General features: G+C 61.5%; 1 protein-coding gene across 16 annotated transcripts in view; it reads right to left on the bottom strand.

Moving 5' to 3' along the window:
• The window catches only part of FBRSL1 (fibrosin like 1), a 65,005-nt gene that overhangs the window by 28,493 nt on the left and 19,669 nt on the right, over nt 1-16,843 (bottom strand). For 12 of the 16 annotated variants that reach the window (XM_088801102.1, XM_088801099.1, XM_088801110.1 and 9 more), the window contains exons 3-4: nt 11,830-11,934; nt 9,689-9,724 (exon numbers count right to left, since the gene is read on the bottom strand). The exons of 2 other annotated variants lie outside the window; for them this stretch is intronic. In XM_088801102.1, the coding sequence (XP_088657228.1) occupies nt 9,689-9,724; nt 11,830-11,934 (141 nt within the window). The remainder of the gene's footprint in view (nt 1-9,688; nt 9,725-11,829; nt 11,935-16,843) is intronic. 2 more of the 16 variants (XM_088801100.1, XM_088801105.1) reach the window with 1 other exon arrangement.

The raw sequence follows: 16,843 nt of genomic DNA, 5'->3' as shown, positions 1-16,843 counted from the left end.
GCTGGGGACAGAAGCACGTGGAGGACTCTGGAGCCAGACCACAGGGCTCCATCCTGCCTCCTCTACTCACACAGCCTCGGCTGCTCGCTTCACTTGTCTGAGCCTCAGTTTCCCCATCTGCAGAGACGGGGCGGTGCCCCCTCAGTGGGTGGGGCTTGGGGTTAAACAACTGCGTGTATGGAGAACACCCAGAAGAGCAGTTGGTGGCAGTCGGGGTTCCATAAATGTGGGCTGCTGTCATCGTCCTCACCTTCATCACTACCATGCCCTCACCATCACCACCTTCAACGTCAAGGTCATCACTGCCATCATCACTGTTGTCACAATCGTCACCTTCATCCCCTTCGTTATCACGTCATTTCGTCATCACCATTGTCACCTTCACTATCACCGTCATCTCCTCCTCCCCTTGTGTCACCTGACCAGCCTTTGGTGGCATCTGAGCCCCCACAGGGCCTGGGCACTGATACCTCTCCCCCGACAGAGGTCTGAGCTTGGCCCCCACCCCAGGCCTCTTCCAGGAACCTGGCAGCTGGCGTGAGGCGGAGGCTGCTCATTGCCTCCCCGACTGGGAGAATCAGCACCATCGTTCAGCAGCCACAGAAATGGCCTCATTCCCCCCGTGTGAATGTTCATTACGGCTTCACAGCAGAGCTCAGAGGAAGGCCGCCTATCTCCCATTTCTCAAACAAAGGCATGAAAAATTCATGGGCTGGGAGACTTGGCCGCTGGGCCCGATGCTCGTCAAATGGCCCAGAGATGCCCACGGTGGGTGGGCAGGGCACGACAGGGCAGGGGGGAGTCCCTCCTGCCGCCTGTGGGCCTGTGCTATGCAATGGACTGGACGGGCCGAGAGGCAGTCCCAGGGAATGGATTGGGCCCTGCCCTGCAGGAAGGCACTGAAACCACCCAGCTCTGCCTCTGCCTCTCCCCAGCATCCCACTCAGATGAATCTGCCTCATTCCAGGGGTCAGAGAGGGTTGAGGGGTGGCACCCAGCCAGACTGCTCCTTACCAGCCTAGACTCGGTCCCAATGGGCACTGTCGCCTGCAAAGGCCCGAGCAGCTGGGAACCAGGAATGGCAGCAGGACCCTGGGCCGTGTGTGTGTGTGGAATGTGACGGAACACTCTGCTCAGCCCACCTGAGCGTGGGGACCGGAAAGTCTGGAGGTCGGTGCTGACGCTGACCCTGGGCCGACCCAAGTGTCTGAGGTGTGCCCATGAGTTCCCATGAGTTTCCATGGGCCTGAGGACACCTGGGAATGCCGGGCGTGCACGTCCTCACTGTGAGCATCATTCGCTGGGGATGGGCGTGTCCTCATGGCTCACGTGTGCTGTGTGCACGCACGAGCCCACTGGCCTGCCGTGCGCATGCTGAGGCATGCTGAGGCCTCTCCCCCGTGAGCACCTTGCCCAGGGGGTGCTCTACCCTGGGTGGCCTGCCAGGTGTCCCAGTGTGTGCGTGGCACCTGTGCACTCAGGTAACCTGCCACAGGGCCTCGTGTCCCCATGCAGGCATACTGACCACACCCTCATGTAGCCCCATCGTGCGTCTTAGCACACTCTGCTCCTAGGAGCTGCCCTGGAAGGAGGGGGGGGTGAGCCTGCCGGAGCCCCCCTACTACGTCCACAAGGGCGCGAGCTGTTGCCTTCCTCTCTGCTGAGCCTCCATCGGGAGGCTGGGGCCCAGGAGCAGCCTGGGAGTCATCAAAAGGCCGTTTTCATCCAGGATTTGGGCTCTGCCAGGTGGCTTCCCTGGGACTACAAGGGTGGCAGGAGTGGGGGAGGAAAAGGGGAACCCCCCTGCCATCACACTGGCAAGGGACTCCATGGGCGTGGGGTGATGCTGCCTGTTCACGTGGGTGGCTTCTGCATGCTTCACTCAGCCCCACCTGCTGATGAATGGGGAAACTGAGGCAGAGCAGTTGGGAGCCCACCCAGGACTTAATGCAGCCCGTGTGGTCAGGCCCGATGCCAGCAACCCCCTCATGGTGGCTGAGACTGGACGAACGCCCCAGTGCTGGGCCCCAAACAGCCCACTGCCACCTTGGCCAGGGAGTCAGTCACGCATGATTAATTATTCACGAACTGGACGTGGGATCCTGAAAACCCCGTTCTTATTTACCCAGCTAATTCACTTTTTATGAGTGTTTAGGCTTCAAAGCAAAAACAAAGCACTAACTACCCAATTAATGAGCAATTAAGTTACTGCAGCTGATAGCCCGCGCACAGGCGGCCTGGGTGAGGGGACCCACTTAGCAGAGACGCACAGCTCCATCAGCCGTCACAGGCGGGGCAGCCAAAGTCCTCCCTGGCCAGTCGCCTGCCTGACCCCATGACCCTTCATGACGCTGCCTCCCACCATGGGTGGTGCAGCCCCGTCCTTCTGGGGAGCCCTCCCCGAGCCCCCACTGCCCCCCACCCCACCCTGCTCTGTGACCATTTGTCCCACCTAGCTCCTGATAGCACAGCAGCAGCCGCGCCACTGCTCCTGGACAAACCTGACGTCTCCTGTCCCCACAGGCCACCAGGGCCCCAGCTGACCTTGCCTCCCCCAGGGCGATACGATTGTACTTACACAAGCACACGCACACACTAACACACACGCCCTACTCCCTTCGCCTGTTCCCACCTGCCCCTCCCTGTGTGGCCCCCAGGAGAGGGGATTTCTGGGTTTTCTTCAGTTCTCTGGCCTGGGAACCTGGCCTGCAGTGACTGCTCAACAAATGCTTGGGGACGGCCAAGAATGGCCACCTTAGGGCCCCGTGTTGGGGGGTCCCTGGCACCTCTTCCCACCCATCCCAGCCCCATCTGAGCTGCAGGGGGACAGGCAGGGACCCTCTGCTCCCATCTCAGGGGTCTTACCAGGACCTCAGTCCGTTTCTTCCTCCACATCCGAGGCTGGCGTGTCAGACATCACACCCGCTCTCCCTTTTTCTCATTAGTGGCTCTCCCCACATAGCCCTTGCTGGGCTGGAATAATTAATGAGCCTGTGTCACAGAGTGAATGAAAGATGGCCCCCGGCCCGCCACACGCACTGACCTTTTGCAGAGTCGACTGTATTCATATATTCTCATGTTGTCAGACTCAAAGCGCTAACTGCCTTATGAATTATTTATCGACACCAAAAGTCTTAACCAGAATGGTGTTAACATCAATTCCTAACCGTGTGTCCCAGCCTGTCCCACATAATTGAATCTCGGCGTCCGACAGGCACGAGGCTGGCGCCCACCCCACTCGCCAGCCTGCTCCGCCCTCCAGCTGTGGTTCCTGGCACACGTGACCATGGCCTGGAGGGGTCCCCACAGGCTTGCCCAGAGCCTCCGTGCCCAGCCTCCAGGGAGACGACCATGGCCTGGGCACCTGACTGGACCACAGTGCTTTGGTTCATGCTGCCTGGAGGTACAAGGGGAGCAGAGGTGGGGGCAGGGGCTGAATTGCCCTGGGCTGAGCTGAGAGGCCGGGGGCCCCATGTGGCTGAACAAAGTGTGGTCAGGGTCCAGGCGGGAAGGCAGACCCACCTGGGACCACAAGTGACAGGTGAACGCTGGTAACTGGCCACCCAGGGAGTATGCTGGCTGTCCCATGTCGTGGGGACCCTACGGAGGAGGCTGGGTGGGCCCAGCACAGGTGAGGGGCGGTGGCAGCCCCAGGAGCCCTCCCAGAGTCCACACCATGTGTGGTCCCCGCCAAGAGGACTCTGCAGAGGACCTTGCTGTCCAAAGCAAGACAGGTCCACGGAGAAGAAGGGGTCCTGGCCCTCAGAAACTATCACAATGGACACTCCTGCTCTAAGCAGCTGAGTTGGGGTGACTCGCTATGCAGCCTGAGTGACCAGTGCAGGACTGTGGAGCAGGGTGGGGGCCACATCGCGTGGGCACCTGCTGGGGCACCCTCCCACCGCGGGCCGGGGTGGGGCCCTCCCTGTGGACCTGGGACAGCCTATGGCTGTGCTGACCGGGGAACAAAGGCTGGAGGAAGGGGCCTGTGCAGAGGCCGCGGGCTCGGACATGCCAGAGCTCTCGGTGGGCAGGAGCACAGGAGGGCATCTAGGGTGGCTTCTCTTGGCAGTCCCTGGAAATCGACGGGGGGACACGAATGGGCAGCCCACCCAAACGCCTGACCCCCACTGCGTAGGCCAGCGGCTCCGTGACACGGGTGGGCTGGGGCGCGTGCCTGGGCCTTCGCTGCCGTGCACTGACACTTTTTGTGGGCCTGCTCCCAGTCTGAAGTAAAAGGTGGCTGGGAAATGCCAACGGACGTGAAGATTTCTCATGAACGGATGCTCTCCTGCCACTGAACCCAGTCCTTGCTTGGCCGACACACATCAGCCCACAGCCTGGACAACCACCGCCCAGGGCTCCAGGCCTAGCGGAAGCAGGGCGCCCCTCGCTGACAGTGCCCAAGCCCCCCAGGGCGGCCTGCTCGGAGGGCGCCCCTAGGCGGATGTGTTTGGGCTGCTGGGATAAACCTTGCCCGGGGCCCCTTGCTTCTTCTCCTAGGTCGCCTGACGTACTTACCTCCCAGCTGGCATGCACCCTCAGCCTCACGTCCCCTCTGGCTCGTCCCGGATGTCACCCTGACTGCAGGGCATAGGCACCCCACAGCGGTCAGTGCTCTCTGGGAGCGCCTGCTACTGACAGACCTGTCTTTACCCACCGTCTCCCCAGGGAAATGAACTTAGACCTGCTCTACTGTGTCCCCAGTGGCACCCTCCCTGCTGGAACCGGCATCCTTCCCCCGGACACCCAGCACCCCCTCTACCTAGTTTGCCATTCTCCGTCCAGGCACCATGCAGGTCACCTGTCTGTCATCTGTTCTGCCCTTCTCTACCTCGGGGTGCACAGCGAGTCACTAACCACGCCCCTTCAGGAAGAACCTACTGCCCAGCTGCCAGGGGGCTGCCCGCAGCACCAGCCCTCAGAAGGCGCAGGGCAGAGGCCCAGGCCACACCCACTGACCCGAGACAGCAATGGAGGGAGGTCCAGTCATATGGGGCCCTGCGGCCTGTCCCCCCACATCGATCTCCACATCAGGGCCTGTCTTCGGGGCAGTACAACTGTGGACATTTCGAAGGGCCTCGTTCAAAATACCTCACAACCAGCCCGAGGCGGCTGATGCCGACACCCACGGAGCCCAAGCTATGCAGGAGAGGCGCTGGACAACAGGAGCAGGGGCACACAGGGAGGACAGCAATGTCCTACCAGCTGGACAAGGGAGGGCCATGGCTGCACCCAGGGATCCTGAGAGGTGGGCCTGGTGAAGGATGGACGGATGAAGACAGATGGACGGGGGCTGTACAGTATTCCTTTGGGAGGAGGGAACCCAACAGGGGCTGGGCTGCGGGACGGGCAAGGACAGCATGCTCCATGCACACCCCCCCATGCTCTGTGCACCCCCCCACTGTGCTCCATGCACACCCCACCATGCTCTGTGCACACCCCACCGCCACTAAGGGCTGTCCTGTGCTTGGAGGTCAGGAGGAGAACGCAGCTCCCGAATCCAGGGAGAGGCTGGCGGGTTTTTATTGCTTTTGTACAAATTATGGCCGTTCGGAAGTGGTCTGAGGAGCGAGGTAATGAATGTCATAAACCTGCCTCGTAAAGATGAGTCTGCACCGCAGGGCCGTGACGGGGGGCAAGTTGGCAAGGCCCACACCAGTGGTGCAGGCAAAGGGCTGCCGGGCCTGCGGCCTGGGCTGCTCCTGGGGTGGGCAGGACACCTCCCCGGCAGCTGGTGCCAGCCGGTCAGAGAGTGAAGCACGTCCACCCCTTCACACACAGCACCCCTTCATCCACGGGCTGTGCCCTGAGTCTCAGGAGAGGCCAGTCAGGTCTGGGAAGGGGTCCGCCCAGTAGCTGGTCTGCTTCTCAGGGCTCACAAAGTGCTGACACCACGCCCCTCAAATCTGGGCGGGTCTTGCAACAACCCCGACTTGAAGCCATGTCAGGCCCTGCGGCCGAGGCCACACTACCTACTCTTCCTCCTGGCACTTGCTCTCAGGACCCTGGAACCCACCACCACACTGCGAGGAAGCCCAAGCAGCCCACTGGGGACCCACACGTGGAGAGGCCGCCAGGGAACTGAGGTCCCAACCACAAGCTGGTGTCCCAGCCCTGCTCTGCTGGGCACCCCGAGCTGGCTGTTCCTCACCTGCCCCCACCTCGCTGACCCCCACACCTGGCGTGGACGTTCCCACCTGAGGGCCTGACCTCACACCTGCTGACCCCACACCTGGCGTGGACCTTCCCACCTGAGGGCCTGACCTCACACCTGCTGACCCCACACCTGGCGTGGACGTTCCCACCTGAGGGCCTGACCTCACACCTGCTGACCCCACACCTGGCGTGGATCCTCCCACCTGAGGACCTGAGCACTGGTGGCTCCGTGTCATCAGCGTGGCTCGAAGGCCGTGCCTGCCCCCTCCCACCTTTTCTCACTGTACTTATTTGCTTCATTAGGACCGTGAGCCCTGTGAGCAGGGATGTGGGCCTTGGTCCCTTCCCAGCGTGGTGCCAGGTGCAGGGCAGTCACTCAGTGAGTGCCTGCTGGAGGAGGCAATGAGAAGTGCAGCTTTCTTTCACACCTTGACCTCTAGGCTGAGAGCCATACCCGAACCCAGGGGAGGAGAGGAGGTTTGTGAGCTGAGCTGAGCAGACCAGCGGTGGGGGGCTGGCGGGGCACAGTGGCTGCTATGGGCTGTGAGGTGGGGGTGTCCAGGCTGAGGCAGCTGGGATGTGTGGGGGGGCAAGGTGGAAGGAAAGCCATGCTTCTTCCTGATGGTGGCAAGGGGTCTGAGAGGAAGGTCCTGGGGAGGAGAGGACCTCGGGACACCGGAGCGTGTCCAGAGCAGGTCTTGCCTGCCCACTCAGGTCTCAGCTGGGAACATGGCCCCCAGCAAGGATCACCTCCCACATGCAGGTGCCTTGGTGCCCTCACATGGAGGCTGTGGGGTCATGGCTGGTCCTGTGCCCACCTTGGAGTGTGGCTATGGGGGCGGGAGCAGCTAAGGGACCAGCTGAGAGCAGCCCGGGTCATCACAGGTCAGTCCCGGGAGAGTTGCTCAGATGTCATCATACCACCACATCAGGGCTGCTGCTCTGCCTTCACTCCACCCCCGTCCCCCACTGCCTCTGTGGTCTCGGCCCCTTTCCAGAACACTCCGAGGCCAGGTGGGGGTGGCCTCCCGGCTGGCAAGCAGCTAGATCCTCATTTGTCTTTAATAAGGGAAACCCCCAAGCCCCCTGCGTCAGCGGGAGATGGATTGTCATGTCCTTGGTTGCAAGCAGCCAAATTAAGAAAATTACTTCCTAACTGATTTCACGGTGCTAACGAACGCCTGATGGTGAGCTGGGGGGGCTGCACGGAGCATCTGGGACAGAGGCCGGAGAGCACGGGAGTCAGGGGATTTCCTGGGGATCAATCTCAGCAAATTAAGGCCCTTTTAAGTGCCATCTGTAAACCAGGTGAGACGGCATGTGCCCCTTTCCACCTAGTGTGGGGAAGCTGTGGGGAGAGGTGAGGACAGAGCCACCATGCTGGGCCTGGGTCCCACCCACAGACAGGACAGGTGCCCTCCACCTGGGCACACGTGCACAGCCACACGCGATGCCACGTGGCCACAGGTCTCACACACAAACAACATGGCACACCTGCAGAATCTGTCGCACACACAGAGATACACGCATGCCATGCCAGACACTAACATCCAGATACACACATGTGGAATGCACGCACCCACTCACATACATGCACATTTGCTACACCCACAGACACATATGGGCATGAGGCCTGACCCAGAGAGAAACATGTAACACCCCTAGGTGCAGGCTTGCCAGGGCCACAGGGAGACATACATACGACAGACACTCAACACACGTTCCCCTCGCAGTCAGCCAGCCACACGCGGCTGCACACGGGGCAGGCAGGCAGGCATGCATACACAGGGCACACTCGCGTGTCTAAGTCTCCATGGTGACATCCTGATCTGGAAGCAGGATGGCGACCACCCTCCGCCCGCCCATCTGGCCCCTGCCCACCACCCTGTGGGAACCGGGGTGCATGGAGATCACAATCCTCTCCAGTCTTCGACTGGGACACCTGCCTGCCCTCAGCCCTCAGGGAGGACAGCCTCCATCTGGCCTCTGGTGCTGAGAGGACCGGATTCCTGCCTTCAACCCCGCACCAACTGGACAAGAGGGCCACCAGGCCAGGCTGACCACCTGTACCTGCAGTGCCCACCAGCATCCATCAGGGACCAGCGGACACGCCTGCTCACGCTAGGGCACAATGCACTCGTCGGCAAATCCAGGGCTGTCTGCACACATCACTGGGGAACCCCCATGGCCCAAGCAGCAGGTGGGGCCACTTCCCTGCCACCATCTGTCACTCCTGAGCAGTGGGGGGTTCAGCTGCAAACAGCTGGCACATTAATTACAGGTTCTTCTCCAGGAAACATCAAAGCTGCGTTTCAGGAAAAGACCATAAATGCCACATAGCGATTTGGAAGCAGAGGGGCCACTAGTGGCTCTGGGAAGGAGGCTCGGGGCAGGGAGACCCCAGCTGTCCTGGGGCCTCAGACATGGCAGGAGGCTCCAAACGGGGCGTGCCTGGGCCCGGACCCTCCAGGACCCAGCAGGCCCCTCACCCTGCCCCCAAGTGGGCACTCAGCCCCCCACTCCCAGCCACTGTCCCAGATCTCCCCGACCCCGGCCCACACCGCCAGCTGCTTCCCACCAGCGTCTGCCTGCACTGCTCCCACTGGAGCCCGCTCCGGCCCCACCCCCGCCAGTCAGCGCCACTCAGCCCACATGGTCAGTTCGAGGAGTGGTCAGTGTGTCGGAAGTGCCCAGGCCCGTGGGAAGGAGGAGCAACAAGGCCACTGACCATGAACGCAAGGACGGACAAATACTGCAGGCTGCCGAGGAGGCGGCATCCTCCCCAGGAGACACCGTACAGAGGTGGACAGCCCCCAGGCCAAAGGCTGGAAGATGCTGCTGAGCTGCCGGGCAGCTGGGGTGGGGCTGGGCCACCCGGGGGATGAAAGGGTTAATCACACACCCTATAAAAAGCCTCAGTGATTTAGAGCCAGGCCACCAGACCATCAGGCCCGCCAGGCCCGGGAACCCTGGAACTCGCAATAAATCAGGGGCTTCAGGATGAGGCGGGCGGAGCAGGCCCCCGCCCTCCAAGAGCCCACATGGCAGTAAATCTGCAGAAATGGCTTTTATGGAGCTCTGGGTTTTATGGTGTCATTAACGTTCCTCCTGATACTTAAGGGGAAATGAAATAAAGTCTTGAGGAGGGGGCAGAGCAGATCCCCAGGGACGGGGCTGGGGGCAGGGAGGGTGGCCCCACACAGCCAGATGGGAGCTGGGGGCCAGGCCTCCCGCCTGTGTCCAGCCTGAGTGCCAGGCCTCTCTGGCTGGCTGAGACCAGCACTGTGGGGGGGGGGGGTCAGGGTGCTGGGGCGTGGCTGTTCCATGCCCAGGACCCCCGGGTCCTGGCACCGCCCGACAGGACCCCACTCCTAGCAGGCAAAGGCATAGGGCCTGGCGTGAGGCCCCAGCCTGCTGCTGTCAGCCAGGACCACCCTGTGGGCTCCAGCCCCAGGAGCAAAGCCCAGGACGGTGGGGGAGGGGACAGGACGAGCAGGGGCTGGACAGCAGGAGAGAACGGGAGACTTACGGAGTAGCCTCTGCCTGAGACGGCCTGCGCCGAGCTCTGTGGGAAGAAGAGAATAGTCAGTGCCTGGGCTCTCAGCCGCTGACAGCCACCCGTCCCCTGAGGACCACCCTAGGCACAGATAGGCCACAGACAACTCCCGGGGCCTCAGCTGGACCTTCGGGCTGGGGGTCAGGACTGAAGCCACAGAGGACACAGTTGGGCGTCAGAGCCCCAGACAGGATGGCTGTGCCCAAGGACCCACACGCAGACCTTACCCCCAACTCAGAGAGGCAGGTCAAACACGTGCTCAGGGATGCACTCAGGTCTCAGCCAGCGCCTGGCCCCCCAGAGGGTCCGGCGCTCCGCACGTGGTTCTGCCCACACGTGCCCACGGGATGGAGGGCGGCCAACCGGCCTGGGTGCTGGGCCTGGCAGATCCCTGTCTGCACCCAGGCTGGCCCAATCCTTGCCACTCACCATCCTCCCAGGGTCCCAGGGACGGGGTGGGGCAGAGGGAACCTCGGGGAAAGGCTTTCAGGAGATGCTGGACAAGTAACCTCGGGGGCAGGGTGAGCTGTGGCCTGGAGGTCCTGGGGAGTCCCAGACGGTGCCCAACAAGCCTGATGGACCTCCCTTGGGCTCAGATGGGCATTTTAGATCCGAGGGAAGGAAGCAATCAGTTAGGAGGTGAGTCTCAGTCTCACCCGTGCCTCATGGGGAGGGGTGCTTCCCAAGACCCCCACAGGGCTGGCGGTGGTTCACCAGGGCTGACCTTCAAGGCACAGGCTGGAGGGATGGGGTGCAGGAGAGGACCCAGAGACAGAGGACGACAGACAGGACATGGTGACCGGAGGACTCAGTTATGGAGGGCGGGCCTACCTGAGGGGTGTGGGACCCACAAACCAGGGTCCAGAGCACGCTGGCCGTGGAAACTGAGGGCCAGATGCAAAGATTCTTCCAGAGGGTGGGTGACCACAGGGGGCTTGGGGCCACTCCCACTGCAGCCGGGGCCACTCCCTTCTGCACAGGGCAACCCCTGGCCAGCCTTGGCTGGGACTAAGGGACCCCTTCCCTCCCCAGGCAGACCCTTGCCGGGTCCCCAGTCAGCTCTTGGGGGTCCCTGCCCGGCAGAGCTCCCCCTGGCGGGGTCCCCACCCCAAGCTTGCGCCCTTCACACCCGACCCACGTTGCCCTCAGAACCCTCTGTGTTCATACCGCCAGCAATTAGAGGGCTTCAAACTAGGGCGCCCGCGGCCCCAGACAATTACCAGCCTATTTTCCCGTCTTAAGGAAGCAGGATGGAGCCGGGCAATTAGGCCTCCTCCTCCCGGCCCCCCGCCCGCCGCTCCCCCAGGCCCCCATTTAAATGATAATGAGGACAACTCACTCGGTCCCCACCGGCAGCCACTTCTGCAGCTGGGGGTCAGGAAACAAAGGCGTGTTCCGAGCCGCCTCCTCCAGGGGGACCCTTCTGCCTGGGTCCCCTCCCTGATGTCCCCTCCCCCTGGGGTCCCTCTCCCCACTCCTAGCCCTTGCTGCGCCTGCCCCGTACCTCTCCTCTGGGTCCTGAAACACCCTGTGGTGAAGGCCACCTATTCCCCCCATCGCTGGCCAAATTCCAGGTCATCCTCACACGGGGTGCGAGCCCCTCCCGCCTCCAAGGACCTGAGCTCAGGGACCTGTCTTCTGGGACACGACAGTGTGTCCACAGACTCCGGGACCTGGGCATCCAGACTGAGCCCAGTACACACCCCACCACCGGCACCGCCCACCTGAGTTGACACGCGGGTCCACGGGGTGGGTGGGAGTGCTTCCAGCACGTTCCCTGCAGTCCCAGGCCCCGAAGGAACGGCAGGGGGCTCTGCTCCCAGCCAGCCCTGCCTCCCGGTCCACACCCCAGCCCCCAAGAGTGTCCAGCCTGCGCTGCCCCCAGCTGGACAGAGGCCCTCAGCCCCAGCACAGCCACCGAGACGGGCTCCTGTCAGAGCCTAACCTTCTATCCCCATCTAAATGGGGTCCTGATCAGTGAACAATTGTGTTTAATGAGAGCCCATGCTAACTGCTAACACAAAGCCCTACCTGGACTGGGCCCCTGAGCGAGCGGCTGTCAGTGTCTGTGGCAGGTGGGGGGGGGGGTTGGCGAGAGCACCAGGGGGACTCACGTCACTGAGCTGGTCCCGGGAGCTGCTCCGCCGGGAGCTGGTGGCTTCGCGGAAGCTGTCGTCCTCACTGTTGCGGTCGCCCCCTCTGGACACTGCGACCTTCATCTGGGGACAGGGAGAGACGGGCTCAGCAAGCACAGACCTAACCTCTTTGTACCACTGGCCACTGTGGGGCAGGAGGGGGCACAGCCAGGGTCAGGCCCCTAGCCCCACCCGACCAGGGCTGAACCGGGGAGAGTTAGGAGGTGGAGCGCTGCCGAGCCATTCACAGCCCTGACAGGGGACACCCAGGAGAGCGAGCTCCCCGGCTCCAGGACAGGAAACTGCTGCTAGCTCTGTCCTTTCCTCCAGCCACGGGGTGACTTTATGGGCTCCCCAGTGGGCCAACGCCCCATCTGCTACACTGACCTGGTAGACAGTCACTGGGCCACCAGGCCAGGCCAGTGGCAATGCCTCTCCCCTCCCTGCAGGCGCAATCCCAGGCTTCCTTCAGTCCTTCCCCCAGTCCCAGGGCTGGCGGGCATTCAGGACTTCCAGGGCTACAGGGCTGGGCATGGACTGCCACCACGCTGTGTGATCTAGGGCCATCACTCAACCTCTCTGTGCCTCATTCCTGTCATCTGCAGTCCCCCACAGGGCCAGCGTTTCTTAGGCCTGGCTGTGTTGCAGCCAGCTGGCCGCACAAAAGCCCCATTACACACTCTGTGCCCACCTCACAGAGGAGGAAATGAGACCATGGAGGTTAAGTGACAATGCGGGACCCAAAGTCCTACTCATAGTTTTCTTTTTACTTGGAAATAACTTCTCACCTTACAAAGATGCAGGGAAGTGATAGCATCACAACCCCTGACCCTGACCCTCCCACACCCAGGGCGTCACCACCCCTGAACCACGCTGGCCTCCTGGCCTTCCCTGCAGGACCCACTGGACTCCCCGTTCACAGCTTTCCGACCAGTGCCGTCTGGGCACACAGACGCCCACCTCTTCCTATCAGCCTGAGGTCGGAAAAACCAGCACACCGCCTGGCACCCAGCGACCCCTTTCCACGTGCTGCCAATGTCCCTGCAGGCCAGCATGGGGACACTGCAGGGGTGGTGGCCCGCCCTCCTCTCCATCCTCCAGGCCTTCCAGCCCAGCGCCCAGCTTCTCAGAGGCTGCCCCCACCCATGTCCAGCCATTGTATTGTAAGCGCCCTACAGCCCCAGAGACCCTGACTGGGTTGGCAAGGTACGCTGGCCATGCTCCAGAATACTGGATCCTGAGTCCCCGGGACACCCCTCACGGCTTGAGCCCATCCTGCAGACCCCACATCATGCTCAGCCAGAAGTCCCTCAGCCCCTGCTCCTCAGGGTCACTCCAGACCATGAAATGAGGGTGCAGCCCCCAAAAGTCACAGGGCCCTGTGTTGTGTGGCCAGCGGAGCATAAATGACAAGACAGTACCAGCAACCACCATGGCCCAGGGCCCTGGCTGCAAGGGCACAGGCAAGAGCAAGGCCTCTCAGGCAGCCCCCGTCTGGGCATACTAGGATAGCTGGTCACCTAATTTCTGTCTCAGGCCAGGGCCCCAAACAGCCCCAGCGGGGGTCTGGCTGTCCTGTGGCTCTGCCCGCTTCCTAGCTGCTCAGAAATGCTGCTGGCCAGAGATGCCAGGGGCCCAGGTGAGCCACGCCTGTTTCCAGCTGGAGCTGAGAACAAGACCAGAGTCCCTGGACCTTCAAGTCCACGTCCATGGCCAGAGGCTGCCCTGATTGCCCTGGAAGGGAGCCCATGTGCTTGTTCACAAACCCAACCATCTTTCTACCATCCATCCATCCATCATCCATTCCCCATCCATCCATCCACCCATTCACCCACCCATCCACCCATCCATCCATCCATCCACCATCCATCCATCCATCCACCATCCATCCATCCATCCATCCAATCACAGCTCATCCACCCCCCACCCCCCCAATGCTTACTACATGCCTATGAGCTGGCTCTGTTCTGGGCAGTAAACAAAACAGACAAGTACCCACTCCCCTAAAGCCTACAGAAACGAGGCCACCATACAGTGAACAGGCAGCGCTGGAGCTAAGGAGGGACCGTGGCAGAGAAGAGGGGCAGGTTCGCCAGAAAAGGCCTCACTGAGACGGTGACACTTCTGGAAAGTAAAGCGGTCATTCAGGAGGCTATGGGGATGGCTCCAGGGCATGGCGGGCTTGCGGGGGACAGAGCACCTGCGCGTTCTGTGGTAGAAACACATCACGGCAGGCTTCAGCCACCAGGTGTACCAACCTGCTTGCAATGTTCCTGAACACACAGCCATCTGCTCTTGCAAGGTGGCACACCACAAGAATGTACCCTCAACTGGCGGGCCAGGACTCCGCCTTCAGACTGGTGGATATGTGGAAACAGGGCATTGCCTGACCTGGCAGGGTCAGCTCACGGTACTCAGAGGGTGGAGAGAAGACACTTTCCTTAGACGTGCATGGTGAGGGTACTGCCGTCAGACCAGTGGGTGTAGGGACGCCACCTCAGGTGGGGGACCCCAGGAGCACCTCCGTTTTCCACTGGGATTCAGATGGGTGCAGGGGGGGGGTGACAGGTGAGGCCACCGTCCTAAGAGACTCAGGGCCAGGTGCTGGGGGACAGGGACAGCCCTGTCATGCCCCCAGAATTGTATCAGAGTAGACCTGGGGAAGGGGTGTGTATGTCACCAGAGCAGAGTGGGGCCTCTGGGTCCGTGTTGTGTCACCTCCATCACTTTCTGGCTGAGCTATGCCGGCTGAACCACTCGGCCTGCTCTATGACTGCCCCCATCTGCCCAAAGGATGAAGGACGACTCAAGCCACCAGCATCTACCTCCAGCACAGCCCCCCAGTTGTCCCCACGGCTGCCCAGTTCACCTCCGGCATGAGTTTTAAAAAACATAAATCACCTCATGTCACTGTACTGCTCAAAACTCACCAGTGGTCCCTCTGCAGGAGTGACAGCCACGCCCTGAGCCATCACACACACATGGGCACACTCTCCCTTCCCTGAGATGCTGGCCAGGAGATTAGAAAGGCCTCCCTGGGCCTCTAACCTAAAGGAGCCCTCCTGCTGTCACCTCAAGCCCTGCCCCCCGCCCCCATTTCGAGCCTGTTTGGAAGTTAAGCTCTGTGTAGGAAGGGACTAGCACGTGTTCTATTCACGGTTGCATCCCTGAGCCAGTCGGGGGCAAGCAGGGTAGGTGCCTGCCACACACCCCCAGGGGGCATCCCCTGCCTGCAGCAGCACTGCAGTGAGTCCCCGGCCATGAGGGGGCCACATGCAGCTCATACGAGGGCCATGTCCAGGACTGGGGCCAGCAGCCCCTGGCCCAGCCTGCTGCTCATCACAGCCGCAGGCCCGGCACAGGTGTCAAAGCCACAGAACACCCGAGCACCGTGCCCGGAGGCCCTGCCAGGATGCCTGCCAGGATGACCAGGCGGGCACGACCCAGAAGGCAGGACACAGCATCTGTGAGTGATGAAGCAGTGATCACAGTAACAGCAGGAAACATGAACACACAGGTACCACGTGTACCAACTGATCTTTTGGTGTCAACAGCCTAAGACGTACACTGTATTAGTGACAATGCCCTGTCACACAGATGAGGGAACTGACGCCTCAGGCCACCAGGCAGACAAGGCCGTGCTAGGTTAAGAATGGACCTGGGGGCCAGAGTCCATGCCCCTCAGTGTGGGACGGCCCCTCGGGGCCAGGGGAGTAGGGGATGCACATAGGCCACACGGTGAGGACAGCACCCATGGCACAGCGGGGGGACTTCAGAGGTACCCTGGGGAGTCCTATCACCCACCCCAGCTACAACCCAGACATGAGGAAGGGGTTGGGGAGGGACATTCACATTAATAGGAAGGAGCCAGACTTTTACATGGCACCCAGTACCCAGCACCTGACACCCAGCACCAAATACCCGGCACCCGGTACCCAGCACCTGATGCCTGGCACCTAGTACCCAGTACCCAGCACCTGGCACCCAGTACCCAGCACCCAGCACTCAGTAGCCGGCACCTGGCACTGAGCACCTGGTACCCAGTGCTCAGCACCCAACACCCAGCACCTGGCACCCAGCATCCAGTACCCGGCACCAAGCACCCAGCACCTGACAGCTAGCATCCAGCACCCAGCACCCAGCATGGTTCTAAGACTTCACTTAAATTAACTCACTGAGGACAAAACAGGTGCTGAGAGCTGCGTCACCTGCCCATGGCCACACAGCTAGTAAGTGGCTCCCCACCAGACGCTCATCTGCCAGAGGCCAGGTGGGAACCTTCTGGAAGGACTTTACCAGCCCAGTCTGGCAACTGTCTTGTAAGTGACTAGAAAACCCCAAACTGGCAAACAAAATGGCATGGCATACAGATGTGGCGAGAGGCCTAGCCCTCGGCCAGGCTCTGGGCCCAAGGACTGGGGCTGCACAAGGGAAATGGGCGATCACCACCCAGTGGAGGGTGCGCTGGAGAGAGGAGCTCAGGGCCTGCCAGTGGCGACTGGTGGAGCCAAGCCACAAGGCAGGTCAGCCAGACCAAGGCAGGGTGGGGGAAGGGAGAGGTCAGGCCCCAGAGGACCTTGGGGGCTTGTCCAGGACTCAGGTCTTTACCCTGAGGGTGGAGGGAACCTTCCAGAACAATTGGGCTCCTTAGAGGAGCCTCACTGCCAACAGGTGGGCACATGGGCAGAGAGACAAGAGGCTGGGAGGCTAGTAGTTTGCACCTCCACGCTTCCCAGGGCAGGGTCAAGGGCAGGTTTTGGAACCGAGCCGCCTGGGTTTGAGTCCTGGCTCAGACACTTATCCTTTGTGTCTCGGGTGAATTATTGAGCTTGTTTTTGCTTCAGTACCGTCATCTGAGAAACGGGAATATCACAGTACAATGCCTCCTGGGTGTGGTGTCACCACTGCAGACCACGCCTGGACCGTGGCAGGTGGGCAGACCATAAAGTCAATGTCCTGACAGACACAGGCTCTTCAAACGCCATCACATCAG

Source organism: Rhinolophus sinicus, chromosome 9 (assembly GCF_057876585.1).
Source record: "Rhinolophus sinicus isolate RSI-liver-muscle chromosome 9, RSI-T2T, whole genome shotgun sequence".
Classification (NCBI taxonomy): Eukaryota; Metazoa; Chordata; class Mammalia; order Chiroptera; family Rhinolophidae; genus Rhinolophus; species Rhinolophus sinicus.
The sequence above is the reverse complement of the archived record's forward strand: the minus strand, read 5'-3'. Positions and strand labels throughout refer to the sequence as shown.